The 17238-nt window shown below is 42.8% G+C and overlaps 1 protein-coding gene across 4 annotated transcripts in view; it reads left to right on the forward strand.

Moving 5' to 3' along the window:
* PDE4A (phosphodiesterase 4A) overlaps window positions 1-17238 on the forward strand; it is a 41340-nt gene that overhangs the window by 8680 nt on the left and 15422 nt on the right. Inside the window, exon 1 of one of the 4 annotated variants that reach the window (XM_081136405.1) lies at window positions 762-1322. The exons of the other annotated variants lie outside the window; for them this stretch is intronic. Within the exon in view, the coding sequence (XP_080992531.1) occupies window positions 1036-1322 (287 nt within the window). The 5' untranslated portion in view covers window positions 762-1035. Of the gene's footprint in view, window positions 1-761; window positions 1323-17238 lie in introns of those variants that run through there. 4 annotated transcript variants of the gene reach the window in all.

Consider the following 17238-nt stretch of genomic DNA (forward strand, 5'->3'; position numbering starts at 1 on the left):
CGCCTGGGTTGCTGTGGAGACATCTGATAGGGCATACAGTAGGCACTCAATAAACGCTATGTTCCTCCCACATCCTGTGCAAACCTGAGTCTGCGGTCAGGCTTTGGGGGAACGAGGCCAACCTGCCACCCAGAGTGATCTGAGGACGCGTCTTCAGTTCTGTCGGCCTCAGTCTGACCTGTGAAATGGGCACGCGATACACTCGCGGTTGCTTTGCCATCAGGCTCGCTGGTCACCGCGTGCACCTGGCAGGGAGCGCAAATGTGAATTCCCTTCCTGGCCATACCTGGGTGGGCTGCAGGGGCTGGTGGCCACATCTGATCTGGCTTCCCACTGTCCCTTTATCCTGGAAACGGAGGTTGGCAGCCCCGAGGTGGGCACTGGCTGGAGCTGGGGGTCCTCGGGAGCCGAGAGATCTTCTCCGGGGTCTTTACCCCTACTCTCCTTACGCATTTGTTTAGAAACAGAGTCCGGAGACACAGACTGGGAGAGGGCACTGCGGGGGACAAGACGTGGATCCGGCGGAAGAGATGGGGGCAGGGAGAGAAGAGGTTGAGGGTCGGGGCCTTTGAGAGCCCCTTGTGGGGCCAGGAGGGAGTAGGGGCCGAGGATAAGTTCCTCTCTCCGGTTTCTCTCAATGTCTCTGTCTCCGCTTCTCTCTGTCTCTCCTGCCTCTGTTCCGCCCCCCAGCTCCACCTCCCGGGCATCCGTTGTCCCTCCCCCTGGTTTTTGTCACCGGACCCCGCGGGCTCGGGCATCTCGTCCCTCCGGGAGCGCACCGCGGTCAGAGGCTTCCACGGGCTCAGCTCGACGTCAGGATGGGGAGGGGGTGAAGGCGGGGCCAGAGGCGGGGGCGGGGTGGGGGGCGGTGGGCCCGGAGCCTGGGAAACCAGAGCCTGGGGAACTCACCCCCCACCCAGGCCCGGGGGAAGGTAGGCAGGCGGGAAGTGTGCGCAGAATTCTGCAGGGCCCACAGGAGGCGGCAGGCGAGGAGCCCAGCCCCGGCTCTGCGGACCTGAGGACATCCGAACGCCCATGGCCTGGGAAGTCACCGGGAGGGCGGGTGTGAAGGCGGCGCCGGCGCCGCCGCGGGCAGCCGCAGACACCTCGGGCCTGGCTGGCAGTGTCTGCTACACCGCCGTGCGTGCCGCCGTCCCCATGCGCGCCCGGAGGGCGCTTGGCACCCATGCGCTGCAGTGCAGCCCGCCGGGCAGGCCCCGGCCCCCTGCCCTAGCTCTGCCCTTCGCGGGCCCTGAATCCCTGGTCCACTTCTCCTTCACCGACGAGGACACCTGTTGGCACTCTCCAGGCAGATCTGTCAGGTGGGTGGCTCGAGGCCAGTCTCTTCCTTTTCCACCAGAGGGCTCTGGCTGTGCTGGTGGGGGTGCACAGTCCGCCTTGGGGAGTCTCCAAAGTGATTTTCAGGATCTGCCTGGAGCCCCCACCTGTTTCCCTGGTTCTAAATGTCTGGGTGCTTCTGAGGGCTTCCTGTAGGTGGTGGCTCTGAAAATGGGCACTTGGTTCTGCCCCCTTACTGCCTACTCAAGATGGGATCCCTTTACCCTCTTTGTGCCCCTAAACCTGGGCTTTTGGCACTCACCCTGGCAGCAAGTATGAGTGTCCAGCGTCACCTGGGCTCCACTCCCAGGCCATGGGACTCCAGCCAGGTCCCTCAGGCCTTACCCTTCCTCCCTCCTTGCTGCTGCTGCCAGGCTGAAAACCAAGCTGGGGCGGGTGTGGGGAGGAGGTTCCTGCTGGAACTCCTGGGCGCTAGTTAGAATCTGCTGGACAGTGGTGGGGCAGAGAAGTGGCCTTTAAGTTCTCAGAATTCTTGGGGTACTCCAGCAATGTTCTTGGTCCCCTCCGGCAACCCCTTCAGATACCTGAGCACACATATGCTCCCCAACAAGGACATACATACTCTACAGACACAGCCACACATGACACAGACACGCCCACACACAGGGCAATTGGGGTTGACCTGTGACCACGGTGACACAGAGACCACAGAAACCCTAGCCTTCTACAGCCTTGTATAGACTACACTGCCTGCAGGAACACACTCTCACTGCAACACATACCCAGGCCTGATTCCCACCTGCTCCTGTGGCTGTACACAGGAGCATACCTTATACCCACTCAGGAGTCAGAGATAGTCTCGGCACATGTGTGCCACACACAGGTACATCTTCACAAACCCACAGGATTAAAACACACAGATCCACACAGGCATTGTGAACACCCAGACCCCGCTCACACACACAGATGTATAAATCTACACTGACAACCTGTATGCACATGGGTGCCCCTGAACACACACCCCTGACTCACACATGCACAGACCCCCCTCCTACACTTAACCCCACTAACAGCTGTGTCACTGGCACCACGCGCCTGCCTGGCAGATACACACCAGCGCCTGCCCTTAACCTCCGTGTGACCTTCACAAAGCAAATGCCAGGCCTTTACAGAAAGGCTGCCTGGCACCTACTACAACGGAGTCAATTGGAGTGGGGCAGAGCCTGGGGAGATGCCAGGCTGCCCGGGGGAACACAGACACCCAGTGATTTAACTTGTAGCCTTGCAGCCTGCTTCTCGGGGTTCGCATCCTTGCTCTACCACTAGCCACACTGTTCATCCTTCCTGTGTCTCAGTTTCTCTCTCTCTCTCTCTGGAAAATGGGGATGAGTGCATGTCCAGGCATAGCACAATGCCAAGCATGTGGCTACTTTCATTGTTGTTATGACTTTTACCAACCAGGACATGTCCCCTTTCATTGCCACACCCCTCACCCCAACTTGTTTGTTTCCCATTAGCTCTTGCAGCAGAACTCTCTGAAGCTTAGATCTGCCCCTGGGCTGCAGTCCTCCAGAGGCCCAATTTGACACCCAGCTGGACAGAACTAGAGGCCCCAGAGGGGTGGAGGCAGGTAGCAACTTCACCTGAGAATGCCACCAAGTGCTCAGCCTATTAAGCAGGTCATTTCCCTTCTGATGGAGTGTCTGGGCATGTGGCTGTGATGTCAGGGCCTGTTGGCTGTCCTTGACTCTAGTTTGTGGCTTTGGGTCCCATTGGGACATCTCTGTTGCAGCCTTTAGCCTGATTTTGGGTCACTCTGAGCAGCAGCAGGCCAGGGAGGGGTGACTCCCCATAGCCTGGGGGTTCAATTCTAGGGAGTAGCTGAGACCCCCTCATGCTCAGGCTGCAATTCAGCAGGCCTAATGTCCTCCCATCTGCCTGCCACAGCCTAGGGGACATAGCTCCTGGAAGCACAAACAGTGGGGCCCCAGGGAGCCTCTTCTCATCCCTGCCTCTGGGCTCCTGCTTACAGTGAGTTGAGTCTTCTGGGGCTTCAGTATCTACTGGAGATGCTAGTTGGTTGCCCTCTGAGGCTTGGGTCTCACCTACCCTAATCTGCACTTCAGTTCTTGGGGCAGGGAGGGGTCCTCTCTACATAGATATGCTCTGCCCCGCTTCACAGTGGCACTCAGCAGAGCCAAAAATCCAGGCTGAGCCTTGGGAGACAGGACATGATTTTCAGGCAACGAGGCTACCAACCCCTTGCCACCCCTCTGTGCCTGTCTTTTCATTGAACCAACTCACAGAGTTGGTGGGAGACATACTGGGTTCATGTGTATAAAGCACTTGATGCTACAGCAAGTACACAGTGTCTTGTTATTATAACTATACACCTACAAGGATTTAACCTGGCACCCAGTACACAGCAGGTGCTCAATAAGTGGTCATTATTATCAAAGGCTCAAGCTCATGATTAAGTATTCCATCTTAAGAATGTGTTTTTAAAATTTCTTTAAAAGATTAACATATATTAAACTCACTCTTTTTATTATATATCTGTGAAGTTATATATTTGTGAAGTTTTTTTTACAAACTTTATTTACTTATTTCTTTATTTTTATTTAAAAATTTTGATGTTGACATTATTGCTGGTGTCCCCCCTTTTCCCCTCTTTGCCCCCTCTAGGCCCCCCTCCCTTGGCCTTCCCCAAACTATTGTCCATGTTCATGGGGTATGCATATATGTTCTTTAGCTAATCCCGTCACCGTCTTTGTCCAGTCACCCCACACCCCTCCCCTCGGGCATAGGCCAGTCTGTTCCATGTATCCATGCTTCTGGTTCCATTTTGTTCGTCATTTATTTTATTCATCAGATTGCACATATTAGTGGTATATATGGTATTTGTCTTTCTCTGACTGGCTTATTTTGCTTAGCATAATACTCTCCAGGTCCATCCATGCTGTCACAAAGGGTGAGAGTTCCTTCTTTTTTACAACCATGTAGTAGTCCGTTGTGTAAATGTCCCACAGCTTTTTTATCTACTCATCTGCTGATGGGCACTTGGGCTGTTTCCAGATCTTGGCTATTGTAAATAATGCTGCTATAAACATAGGGGTGCATATATTCTTTGTGATTGGTGTTTTGGGATTGAAGTTTTTTTTATTGTGGTAAAATATAAATAACATAAAATTTCCCATTTTAACCATTTATGAGTGTACAATTCAGTAGCATTAAGTACACTCACATTGTTGTGCATCCATCACCACCATCCATCCCCAGAACTTTTTCATCTTCCCAAACTGAAACTCTGTCCCCATTAAACACCCACTCCCTTTTCCCTTCCCCAAGCCCTAGCACTCACCGTTCTAATTGCTGTCTCTATGAATCTGACTCCTCTAGGGACCTCATATGAGTAGAATTGCACAATTCCACAACAAATTGCATCATTTGTTGAAAAGACTGTCCTTTCCCATTGAATGGTCTTGGCACACTTGTCAAAAAGCACTTGACCATATATGTGAGGGTTTATTTCTTGCCTTTCTAATCAATTCCATTTATCTATTTGTCCTTTTGTATTTGGCTTATTTCATTTAGCATAATGTTTTCAAGGTCCATCCACGTTGTAGCATGTGTCAGAATGTCCTTCCTTTTAAAGACTGAATAATACTGAATAATATTCCAGTGTGTGTGTAGTGTTTATTTATTATTTATTTATGTATTTATTTATTTATGTCTATCACTCTTTATCCATTCACCGTCAATGGACAGAAGTTGTTTCCATTTTTTGACTATTGTGAATAATACTGCTATGAACATTGGCGTATAAGTAACTATCTGAGTCTTTGTTTCAATTCTTTGGGGCGTATATACTTAGAAGTAGAATTGCTGGATCACGTGGTAATTCTATACTTATATTTTGAGGAGCTTCCAAACCATTTTCCACAGTGGCTGTACCATTTTACATTCCCAGGAGCAATGCACAAGTACTCCAATCTCTCCATGTTGTCACCAACATTTGTTATTCTCCTTTTCTTAATAGTAGCCATCCTAATGGATGTGCAGTAGTATCTCACTGTGGTTAATTTGCATTTCCCTAATGACTAATGGTGTTCAGTGTCTTCTCGTATACTTATTTGTCCATCTGTTTATCTCCTTTGGAGAAATGTTTATTTAAGTCTTTTACCCACTTTTTGCTTTTTGTTGTTGAGTTTCAGTTCTTTATATATTCTAGGTATTAATCTCTGATCAGATATGTGATTTAAAAACATTTTCTCCCATTCTGTGGATTGGCTTTTCATTCTCTGAATAGTGTCCTTTGAGGCATAAAAGTTTTTAATTTTGATGAAGTTCAATTTATTTTTTATTTTGTAGCCTTTGCTTTTGGTGTTGTATCCAAGAAGTCACTGCCAAATCCAAAGTCATGAAGCTTCTAAGAGTTTTATAATTTTAGCTCTTATGTTTAGGTCTTTGATACATTTTGAGTTGATTTTTGTATATGGTGTGAGATAAGGATCTGATATCATTCTTTTCTATGGGGATAACCATTTTCCCCAGCATCATTTGTTGAAAAGACTGTTCTTTTCCCATTGAATGGTCTTGGCCTATTTGTCAAAAATCATTTGACCATATATGTCAGGGTTTATTTATGGGCTCTCTACTTGATTCCATTGGTCTATATGTCTGTCTATGCAGTACCACACTGTTTTGATTACTGTAGCTTTATAATATGTTTTGAAATCAGGAAGTGCAAATCCTCTTAACTTTTTTCTCCTTTTTCAAGATTATTTTGATATTCAGGGTTCCTTGAGATTCCATAAGAATTCTAGGAAGGATTTTTTTTTTTTTCCTGCAAAGAATGTTGTTGGGATTTTGATAGGGATTCCATTGAATCTGTAGGTCATTTTGGTAGTATTTACATCTTAACCTTAAGTTTTCCAATCCATGAATATGGGATGTCTTTCCATGTATTTTTGTCTTCTTTAATTTCTTTCAGCAACATTTTCTACTTTTCAGTGTTACAAGGCTTTTGCCTCCTTGGTTAAGTTTATTCCTAAGTATCTTAACTCATTTTGATGTTATTGTAAGTGGAATTGTTTTTATAATATCCTTTTTGGATTGTTCATTGTTAGTGTATAGAAAAGCAACTGATTTTTAAAAATATATATGTTTTTATTATTTTTTAGAGAAAGAGGAGGGAGGGAAGAGAAAGAGAAACATCAATGTGAGAGAGAAACATTGATCAATTGCCTCTGGCACGCACCCCTACCAGGGATCAAACCTGAAACCTGAGCATGTGCCCTGACTAGGAATTGAACTGGTGACCTTTCAGTGCGTGGGACGACACTCAACCAACTGAGCCACATCAGCCAGGGCGAAAAGAACCTGATTTTTGTGTGTTGATTTTGTATCCTGCAACTTTGCCAGATTATTTTATTAGTCAGTTCCATGAATTTTGACACATGTAATCCCACCACTGACTTCTTTCTCTTAGCAAAATTTATTTGAGACTTGTCCAAGTTGTTTTGGGTATCAGTACTTAATAAAGAAACTGGTGTTTCTTTTCTACTCTTACAGAACACTTCTGACACCAAATGTGTATGGGGTTTCCCCACATACACACACCAACCAATATTCTCCAGCTCTCGGTGGACACCAGCTGGGTGAACTACAGTTTAATTAATTTTGACACTGAACTGCCCGGAGTTAGTGCAGATCCCACAGATGAAGGGCTCAGGCCCACAAGACTGCTCCCACTGCAGACATCAGTCTCATGTCCAGGTTGTCACCTGTGCTTCTGACTGGCTATAAATCAGAGGTTTCCATGATCCCCTTGTCAAAATTTGCTACAATGGCTCATAGAACTCAGGAAAACAGTTTACTTATTAGGTCACTGGTTTATTATGAAAGATACAGCTCAGGGCCCTAGCCAGTTTGGTTCAGTGGTTAGAGTGTCAGCCTGTAGATTGAAGGGTCCCAGGTTCAATTCCAGCCAAGGGCACACACCTTGGTTGCAGGCTCAATCCCTGGCCCCAGTCTGGGCTCATGAGGGAGGCAACCAATTGATGTGTCTCTTTTACATTGATGTTTCTCTCTCTCCCTCTTTCTCTCTCCCTTCCTCCTTCCCTCCGTCCTTCCCTCCCTTCCATTCTCTCTGAAAAGCAATGGAAAAAATATCCTCATGTGAGGATTAAAAATAAATAAATAAAAATAAAAGATACAACTCAGGATCAACCAGAGAGAAGAGATATATGAGGAGAGGGACATGGAGCTTCCATGCATTCTCCAGGTGTGCCACACTTCTGGCACCTCTATATGTTCGCCAACCCACAAGCTCTCTGCACCTTGTCACTTAGGGGTTTTGATGGCGGTTTCATTATGTATTCATGATTTATTAAGTCATTGGCCAATCCATTGGTGATTATCTCAACCTCCAGCCTCTCTCCCTTCCCTGGAGCTCCAAGAGTGGGGCTGAAAGTTACAACCCTCTAATCACATGGTCGTCTCCTCTGGCAAGCAGACCCCCATCCTGGGAGTCCTTAGCAGGCAGTCATCTCATTAGCTTACAAAAACACATTTTTCACTGTAAGATTCCCAGGGTTTTAGGAACTTTGTGCCAAGAAACCAAGGCAGAGACCAAATATGTATATATATCTTATTATTTCACAATAGTTCTTTTTCCTTTTCTTATTGCTTAATAATATTCCATGGTATGGGTCTGCCACAATTTATCCATTCAACTGTTGATGCACATTTGGTTTGGCTATTTCCAGTATTTAGTGATTATGAACAGAAGTTCTATAAACATTGGTCTGCAGGTTTTGAATGGACATATATTTACATCGTGGGTAAATACATAGGAGAGGATTTTTTTAGATCACACAGTAAGTCTATGTTTAATTTCATAAGAAAGCGACAAACTGTCCTCCAGAGTGGATGTACCACTTGACATTCCCAGCTGCAATGAATGAGGGTTCCAGTTGCTCCAAATCTTTGTCACCACTTGGTATTATTGTTTTTGTTGTCGTTTCTTTGTTTTAGCTGTCCCAGTAGGTGTGAAGTGATAGTTCATGGTTTTAATTTGCATTTCCCTAAGGACAAAAGATGTTTCCTGTGCTTATTCGCTGTCTGGATGTTGCCTTTGGTGAACTGTGCAAACTTTTCCTCATTTTTTGAGTTGTTTGTCGTCTTCTGAGTTTTGAGAGTTCAGTATATATTCTAGACCCAAATCCTTTGTCATATATTTTCTCCTTGTCTGTAGCTTGGCTTTTTATTCTCCTGACAGTATCTTTTTTAAAGTGGAAGTTTTTACAGTATTTATAAAAAGCTTTTTGAAGTTTTTATTTATTTATTTGAAAGGAAATGAATTTTTTATTTATCTTTTTTATTTTTTATTTTTCAATTACAGTTGACATGAAATATTACATTAGTTTCAGGTGTACAACATAGTGATTAGACATTTATATAACTTATAAAACGATCACCCCAGATAAGTCTAGTACCCATCGGACACCATACATACCTATTACAATACTATGGGCTATATTCCCTATGGTGTACTTTACAACCCCATGACTACTTTTTTTTAAATATGTTTTTATTGATTTCAGAGAGAGGATGGGAGAGGGAGAGAGAGATAGAAACATCAATGGTGAGAGCGAGTCATTGATCTGCTGCCTCCCGCACAGCCCCTTCGGGGACTGGGCACGTGCCTTGACCAGGAATTGAACTGCGATCTCCTGGATCATAGGTTGATGTTCAACCACTGAGCCACGCCGGCCGGACTATTTTTTTTTAAAACCCTCACTGGAGGATTTTTTTTTTCCTATTGATTTTTAGAGAGAGTGGAAGGGAGTGAGTAAGAGGGAGGGATGGAGGGAGAGAGAGAGACAGAGAGAGAGAGGGAAACATTGATGTGAGAGAGACACATTGATTGGTTGCCTCTTGTACATGCCCCGACCAGGCCAGAGATGGAACCTGCAACCCAGGTACATGCCCTTGACCAGGAATTGAACCTGAGACCCTTGGGTGTGAGGACCGACGCTCTAACTACTGAGCAATACTGGCCAGGGCAACCCCATGACTATTTTTATAACTGCTAATTTGTGCCTCTTAATCCCTTCAACCTTTTTTACCCTGCCCCCAGACTCTTCCTATCATCAGTTTGTTCTCTGTATCTATGAGTCTGTTTCTGTGGGGTTTTTTTGTTTTGTTCATTTATTTTGTTCTTTAGATTCCACATATGAGTGAACTCTTATGGTATTTGGCTTTCTCTGTCTGACTTATTTCAGACATAATACTATTTAGCATAATACCCCCTGCATCCGTACATTTTGTCACAAATGGTGATATATCGTTCTTTTTTATGGCCGAGAAATACTCCACTATATATATGTACTGCAGCTTTTTCATCCAATCGACTTTTAGGCTGCTTCCATATCTTGGCTATTGTAAATAATGCTGCAGTGAACATAGGGGAGCATAGATCTTTTTTTTAATTAGTGTTTTGGATTTAAGATAAATACTGAGAAGTGGAGTTGCTGGGTCATAAGGTAGTTCTATTTTTAATTTTTTGAGGAAACTCCTTACTCTTTCCACTGTGGCTGCACCAGTTTGCAGTCCCACCAACAGTGCATGAGGGTTCCCTTTTCTCCACATTCTCATCAGCAATTGTTGTTTGATTTTTTTATGATAGGCATTCTGACAGGTGTGCGGTGATATCTCATTGTGGTTTTAATTTGCATTCCCTGATGATTAGTGATGTTGAGCATCTTTTCATAGGTCTACTGGCCATCTGTATGTTCTCTTTGGACAAGTGTCTATTCAGGTCCTCTGCCCATTTTTAAAATATATATATTTTTGTTGATTTTAGAGAAAGGAAGGGAGAGGCAGAGAGAGACAGAAACATCAATGATGTAAGAGAGTTATTGATTGGTTGCCTCCTGCACACTCCGTGCTGGGGATCGAGCCCCCAACTGGGGCATGTGCCCTCACCTGGAATTGAACCACAATCTCCTGGATCATAGGTTGGTACTCAGCCACTGATCCACTCCAGTTGGGCCCTCTGCCCTTTTTTAATTGGATTGTTTTGGGGTTTTTTTTTAGTGTTAAGTTGTATAAGTTCTTTATATATTTTAGATATTAACCCCTTATCGGATGTATCATTGGTGAATATTTTCTCCCACTTGGTAGGCTGTGCCTTTGTTTTGTTGATAGTTTCCTTTGCTGTGCAAAAACTTTTTAGTTTGATTTAGTCCCATTTGTTTATTTTTTCTTTTGTTTCCTTTGGCCAAGGAGATAAATAAATAAAAAATATTACTAAGAGCAATGTCGAAGAGTTTTCTGCCTATGTTTTCTTCTAGGAGTTTTATGGTTTTGAGTCTTATAATTAAGTCTTTAATCTATTTTGAGTTTCTTCCTGTATATGGTGTAAGAAAGTGGTCTAGCTTCTTTTATTTTTTTGCATGTATCTGTACAGTTTTCCCAACATTTATTGAAGAGACTGTCTTTACCTCATTGTATATTCTTGCCTCCTTTGTCATAGATTAATTCACCATATAGGTGGTTTATTTCTTGACTATCTATTTGGTTCCATTGGTTTGTATGTCTGTTTTTATACCAGTACCATGTGTTTTAATTACTATAACCTTGTATTATAGTTTGATATCAGGTAGAATGATACCTCCAACTTGGTTCTTCTTTCTCCAGATTGCTGTGGCTATTTGGAGTCTTTTGTGGTTCCATATAAATTTTAGGATTATTTGTTCTAGTTCTGTGAAAAATGTCATTGGTATTTTGATAGAAATTGCATTGAATCTATAGATTGCTTTGAGTAGTATGGACATTTTAACAATGTTAATTATTCCTCTCCTAGAGCACAGTATATGCTTCCATTTATTTGTATCTTCTTCAGTGTCTTATAATTTCCTGAGTACAGGTCTTTTACCTCCTTGATTTAATTTATTCTTAGTATTTTTTTAATGCAATTGAAAATAGGATTTTTCCCTTAATTTCTTTTTCTGATAGTTTATTGATGCACAAAAATGCAACTGATTTTTTAATATTAATTTTTGTATCCTGCTACTTTACTGAATTCATTTATCAGCTCTAATAGTTTTTCAGTAGAATCTTTAGGGTTCTCTATTAGTATCATGCCATGTGCAAATAATGACAAATTTACTTCTTCCTTTCCAATTTCCCTTTATTTCTTTTTTTTGTCTGATTACTGTGGCTAGGACTTCCAATACTATGTTGAATAAAAGTGGTGTTAATGGACATCTGTGTCTTGTTCTTGTTCTTAAGGAAAACACTTTTAGCTTTTCACCATGGAGTATGATGTTAGCTGTGAGTTTGTCATGTAAAGCCTTTATTATGTTGAGGTATGTTCCCTCTATTCCCACTTTGCTGAGAATTTTTATCATAAATGGATGCTAGATTTTGTAAAATTCTTTTTCTGCATCTATTGAAATGATCATATGATTTGTATCCTTCGTTTTGTTTATGTGGTGTATCATGTTAATTTGTGTATATTGAACCATCCTTACATTGAGGATAAATCCCACTTGATTGTGGTGTATGATCTTTTTAATGTATTGCTGAATCCGGTTTGCAAATGTTTTGTTGACACTATTTGCATCTATGTTCATCAGGGATATTGGGCTATACTTTTCTCTGTCTTTTTTGTAATATCTAGTTTTGGAATCAAGGTAATACTGACCTCGTAAAATGAGCTTGGGAGCCTTCTTTCGTCTTGAATTTTTTGGAATAGTTTGAGAAGGATGTTTGAATGTTGGGTAAAATTTACCTGTGATGCCATCAGACTAGGACTTTTCTTGATTGGGAATTTTTATTTTATTTTATTGCTAATCTGATTTTATTAGTAGTTATCAGCCTGTTCAGATTTTTTGTTTTCTCTTGACTCAGTCTTGAAAGATTGCGTGTTTCTAGAAATTTATCCATTTCTTTCAGATTGTACAATTGGTTGGCATATAATTGTTCATAGTATTTTTTTCTTGTAATCCGTCATATTTCTGTGGCGTCAATGATCACTTCTCTTTCATTTCTGATTTTATATATTTGGGTCCTCTCACTTTTTTTCTTGATGAGTCTGGTTAAAGGTTTAACCTTTTTTCTTTTTTTTTTAACCCTTACCCGAGGATGTTTTTTCCATTGCTTTTCAGAGAGAGTAGAAGGAGGGGGATGAGAGAGAGATGTGAGAGAGACACATCCATTGGTTGGCCCCTGCACTCGCCCTGATGGGACCAGGGATCAAACCTGCAACAAAGGTACGTGCCCTTGGCCAGAATTGAACCCAGGACCCTTCAGTCCGAGGGAGGGCTGACGTTCTAACCAGTAAGCCAAACTGGCTAGGGCAACAGTTTATCATTTTTCTTTAACTTTTTAAAGAACCAGTTCTTGGTTTGATTGACCTTTTGTGGGGTTTTTTACACTCTATTTTGTTTAGTTCTACTCTGATATTTATTATTTCCTTCTTTCTGCTCACTTTAGGTTTTCTTTGTCCTTACTTTTGAGTTCCTTTTGGTTGAAAGGTTAAATTACTTATTTAAGATTTTTCTTTTTTTCTTGAGGTAGCCCTGTAATGCTATATCCCTCTTAGGACTTCTTTCGCTGTGTCCCATAGATTTTGAGCCATTGTGTTTTTATTTTCATTGTCTCAAGGTATCTTTTGATTTCTTCCTTGATCTCATTTTAACCCCTTCATTCTTTAATAAATAGCATGTTATTTAGCCTCCATGTGCTTTGTGTTTTCAGGTTTCTTCTTGTGACTGATTTCTAGTTTTATACTTTGAGGTCAGCAAAGATGCTTGATATGATTTCAATCTTCTTAAATTTATTAAGACTTGTTTTGTGATCTAACATGTGGTCTATCCTGGAAAATGTTCCATGTGTGCTTGAGAAGAATGTATATTGTGCTGCTTTGTGGTGAAATGCTGTAAAAATATCAATTAAATCCATCTGGTCTAATGGGTCATTTAAGGCCACTGTTTCTTTGTTGATTTTCTGTCTGGATGGGGTGTTAAAGTCTCCTACAATTACTGTATTAGATCTCTCCCTTCAAGTTTGTCAATATTTACGTTAGATACTATTTAGGTGCTCCTACATTTGGTAGTAAATGTTTATAAGAGTTACATTCCTGTGGTTCGATTGATCCCTTTATCATTATGAAATGTTCTTCTTTGTCTCTTGTTATAGCCTTTGTTTTAAAGTCTATTTTTGTCTGGTATATGTATTGCTACGCCAGCATCTTTTTTGTTTCCGTTTGCATGAAGTATCATTTTCCATCCCTTTACTTTCAATCTCTGCGTGTCTTTTGATCTGAAGTGAGCCTCTTGTAGACAGCATGCGTGTTGTATGGGTCTTGTTTTCTTATCCACTCAGCCACCCTATGTCTTTTGACTGGAGCATTTAATCCATGTACATTTAAGTGATTATTGATAGGTATGTAGTTATTACTATTTTATTATTCATATTGATATTCTTTTTTCTACTTCTTCTTAAAGAAGCCCCTTTAACATTTCTTATAATACTGATTTTTTGGTGATGAACTCCTTTACCTTTTTCTTGTGTGGGAAGCTCTTTATCTCTACTTTGATTCTAAATGATAGCCTTTATGGATAGAGTAATTTTGGTTGTAGGTCCTTGCTTTTCATCACTTTGAATATTTTATGCCAATCCCTTCTTGCCCGCAAAGTTTCTGTTGAGAAATCAGCTGACAGTCCTTTTTTTTTTTTACTTTTTTTTATTTATTGATTTTAGTGAGAGAGAGGAAGAGAGAGACAGAGAAAGAAACATCAACTTGTTGTTCCACTTATTTAGGCATTCATTTATTGATTCTTGTATGTGCCCTGACCAGGGATTGAACCTGCAACCTTGGCATATGGGGACAACGCTCTAACCAACTGAGCTACAGCTGACAGTCTTATTGGAGCTCCCTTGTAGGTAACTGTCTTTCTCTTGCTGCTTTTAAGAGTCTCTGTCTTTAAGCTTTGACACCTTAATTATGATGTGTCTTGGTGTTGACCTCTTTGGGTTTATCTTGTTTGAGACTCTCTGAGCTTCCTAGACTTGTATGTCTATTTCCTTCACCAAGTTAGGGAAGTTTTCAGTTAATATTTCTTCAAAGAGGTTTTCAATCCCTTGCTCTCTCTCTTTTTCCCCTCTGGTACCCCTATGATGTAAATGTTGGCATGGTTGATGTTGTCCAGAGGTCTCTTAGACTGTCCTCATTTTAAAAAATTCTTTTTTCTTTTGCTGTTTCAATTGGGTGTTTTCCTCTACCTTGTCTTCCAAATTGCTGATTTGATTCTCTGCTTTATCTAATCTGCTATTGATTCCTTCTAGTGTATTCTTCATTTTTGACTGGTTCTTTTTTATGGTGTCTATGACCTTACTTATGCTTACTATCTCTTTGTTGACGTTCTCACTTAGTTCATCTATTCTTCCTCTAAGTTAATTGAGCATCCTTATAATCAGTGTTTTGAACTCTGCAGCTGGTAGCTTTGTGGCTTCCATTTAGTTTAGTTATTTTTCTGGAATCTTCTCCTTTTCTCTCCTTTGGAGCATATTTCTTTGTCTCCTCATTTTGACTGCCTTTCTGTGTTTGTTTCTATGTATTAAGTAGATTTTCTATGTCTCCCAGTCTTGGCAGGGTGGCCTTATATAGTAAGTGTCCTGTGGGGCCCAGTGGAGCAGTCTTCCTGGTCACCTGAGCCCAGGTACCCCAGGAGTGTCCCTTGTGTGGGTTGTGTGTGCCCTCCTGTTATAGTTGAGTAGGCATGTCTCAGTAGAGTTGTCTGAGTAAGGTCGACCCTCAGGCTGACTGGCTGTGAGGACTGGCTATGACCACAGAGCAGGATTTACCCCAGCAGGGCTCTGGTGCCTGTTGAGACTACCCTTTGAGTGCGCCTTTTGTGGAGGTGCTCTGTTGTGGTCTGAAGCTGGCCACTGAGTATGCAAGTTCTGGGGCCTCTTGGGAGGGGCTCCAGTGCAGGCCCAGGTCAGCTGTTCCCTGTGCCTGGCCCAGGGCCACCTGATAGGAGCCACAGAGCTATCCAAGGTTGGTAGCTGTCTATGTTGGTCTGGGAGGCATATGGGAGGGGTCATGCTACAAACTGAGGCCAGGTACCACCAGTGCCGGGCCTGGGGTGCTCAACAGGAGGCACAGGGAAGGCTTAGGCTAGCCTTTGGACCTTTGAGATTTTTTAGGAAAGTCTGCGGCACAGGCTGAGGCTGGCTGCCTATGAAAAATAGCCCCTGAAAGTGGCTCGGGTGATGTGCTGAAGTTTGTTTTTAAAGAATTTTGGATTTTTGACTTTAATATTTTAGGTTTCTTTACTAAAATTGGAATATTTGATTACTCAGGGCCCCAATCCCACTTTGCTTTTTGTGTTGGTTGTCTGGCCTTTTTGAACATTTTATATAATGGGAGTAATATGCTCTGATGGGGGTCAGATAGACAGAGGGCAGCTGTTAAGATTTTGGTCTAAGGAGTCGAAAAACTTGGTTTCAAATTCTCATCCCATTATGGTTTTGCTGTGTGACTCAGAGCTAATCATTCTCCTCTCTGAACCTGGTTTTTCATCTGTAAGAGGGAGTCAGTGAAGTCCCTCCCCAGTCGCCATACCGCAGAAGTAGCCTAGAAAAAAGGCTCAGTATATGGAAGCTGTTATCACTGTCTTGTTCTAAGAGATTTCAGACTAATTTCTTTTTTTTCTTTTTCTTTTTTTTTTAATATATCTTTATTGATTTCAGAGAGAGGAAAGGAGAGGGAGAGAGAGAGACAGAAACATCAATGATGAGAGAGTTATTGATTGAGCCCACAACCCAGGCATGTGCCCTGATCGGGAATCGAACCCCTATCACCTGGATCCTAGGTCGACGCTCAACCGCTGAGCTATGCCTGGTTGGGCCAGACTTATTTCTTAGCAGAGGGACTACTCAAATAATAATCGTGCTGGCTCGCAATAGGTGGGACTGGAAAAGGGAGAGTCCCATTTCCTGCCCCTACTCCCTTGAACCCCTCAGGGCATAGCCTGAAGTCTGCTCACTAGTCTAAGCACCTCTCTTTAACAATGGAGTAAGTGACCAGAGGGCAGTGGCCTTCCCAAGGCCATACAGCATGTTGCAGGCACACAACTCCCATTTTCATACTCAATTCTTTATATCGCCTGCTTTGCTGAGACCATTCCCCAAGTGGCATATATGGGGCTGATAGACTTGGAATTGCCAATGTTTTTTCAGCTCTGTGCTAGGCATGGTTCTGAGCATTTTACCTGTGTTAATGCTGATCACCTGGATGACCCTAGAGAGGTCGTGGTTGTGTTCATTGTGTGGATAAGGAAACTGAAATTCAGTCATTTTCTTCAAGACATACATCTGGGAAGTGGCATAGCCTGCATCTCTGCCTCATCCTGAGGGTCTTGGTCTTGCTAGTGCCCCCAGGCTGGGGTCCTGTTGTCTCTCTTCTCTGTAGCTGTGTCTTTGTCCTAGACTGTATCTCCATTCCAGCCATACCAGCTTCATTGCTGGCCCTCAGACAAAAACTGAATCCTGCCCCAGGGTCTTTGCACTTACTGTTCTCTCACCCTGGAGTGCTTTCTACTACCTCCTGACCCTTAGCCTTCCTTCTCATCTTTCCCACCCTGCTCAGATGTCACCTCCTCAGACAGGCCTGCTTCAACCATAGCAGCTAAAATCAGCTCTCCAATAACTTGCAGTCATCCACCTAGTTTTAATTCTCTGTGGAGCACAATCCAGTTAATGTATTTACATATTCAGTCATTCATTTATACATTTTATGATTCATTCAGTAAACATTTACTGGGCATCCACTATGTGCCAGTCCATGTTCTTGGCCCAAGGGATACAGCAGTAAACAAAGCAGACAGAAATACCCGATCTGCAGTACTTACCTTTATAAGG

This window comes from Miniopterus schreibersii (genome assembly GCF_964146895.1).
Source record: "Miniopterus schreibersii genome assembly, chromosome: 4".
Classification (NCBI taxonomy): domain Eukaryota; kingdom Metazoa; phylum Chordata; class Mammalia; order Chiroptera; family Miniopteridae; genus Miniopterus; species Miniopterus schreibersii.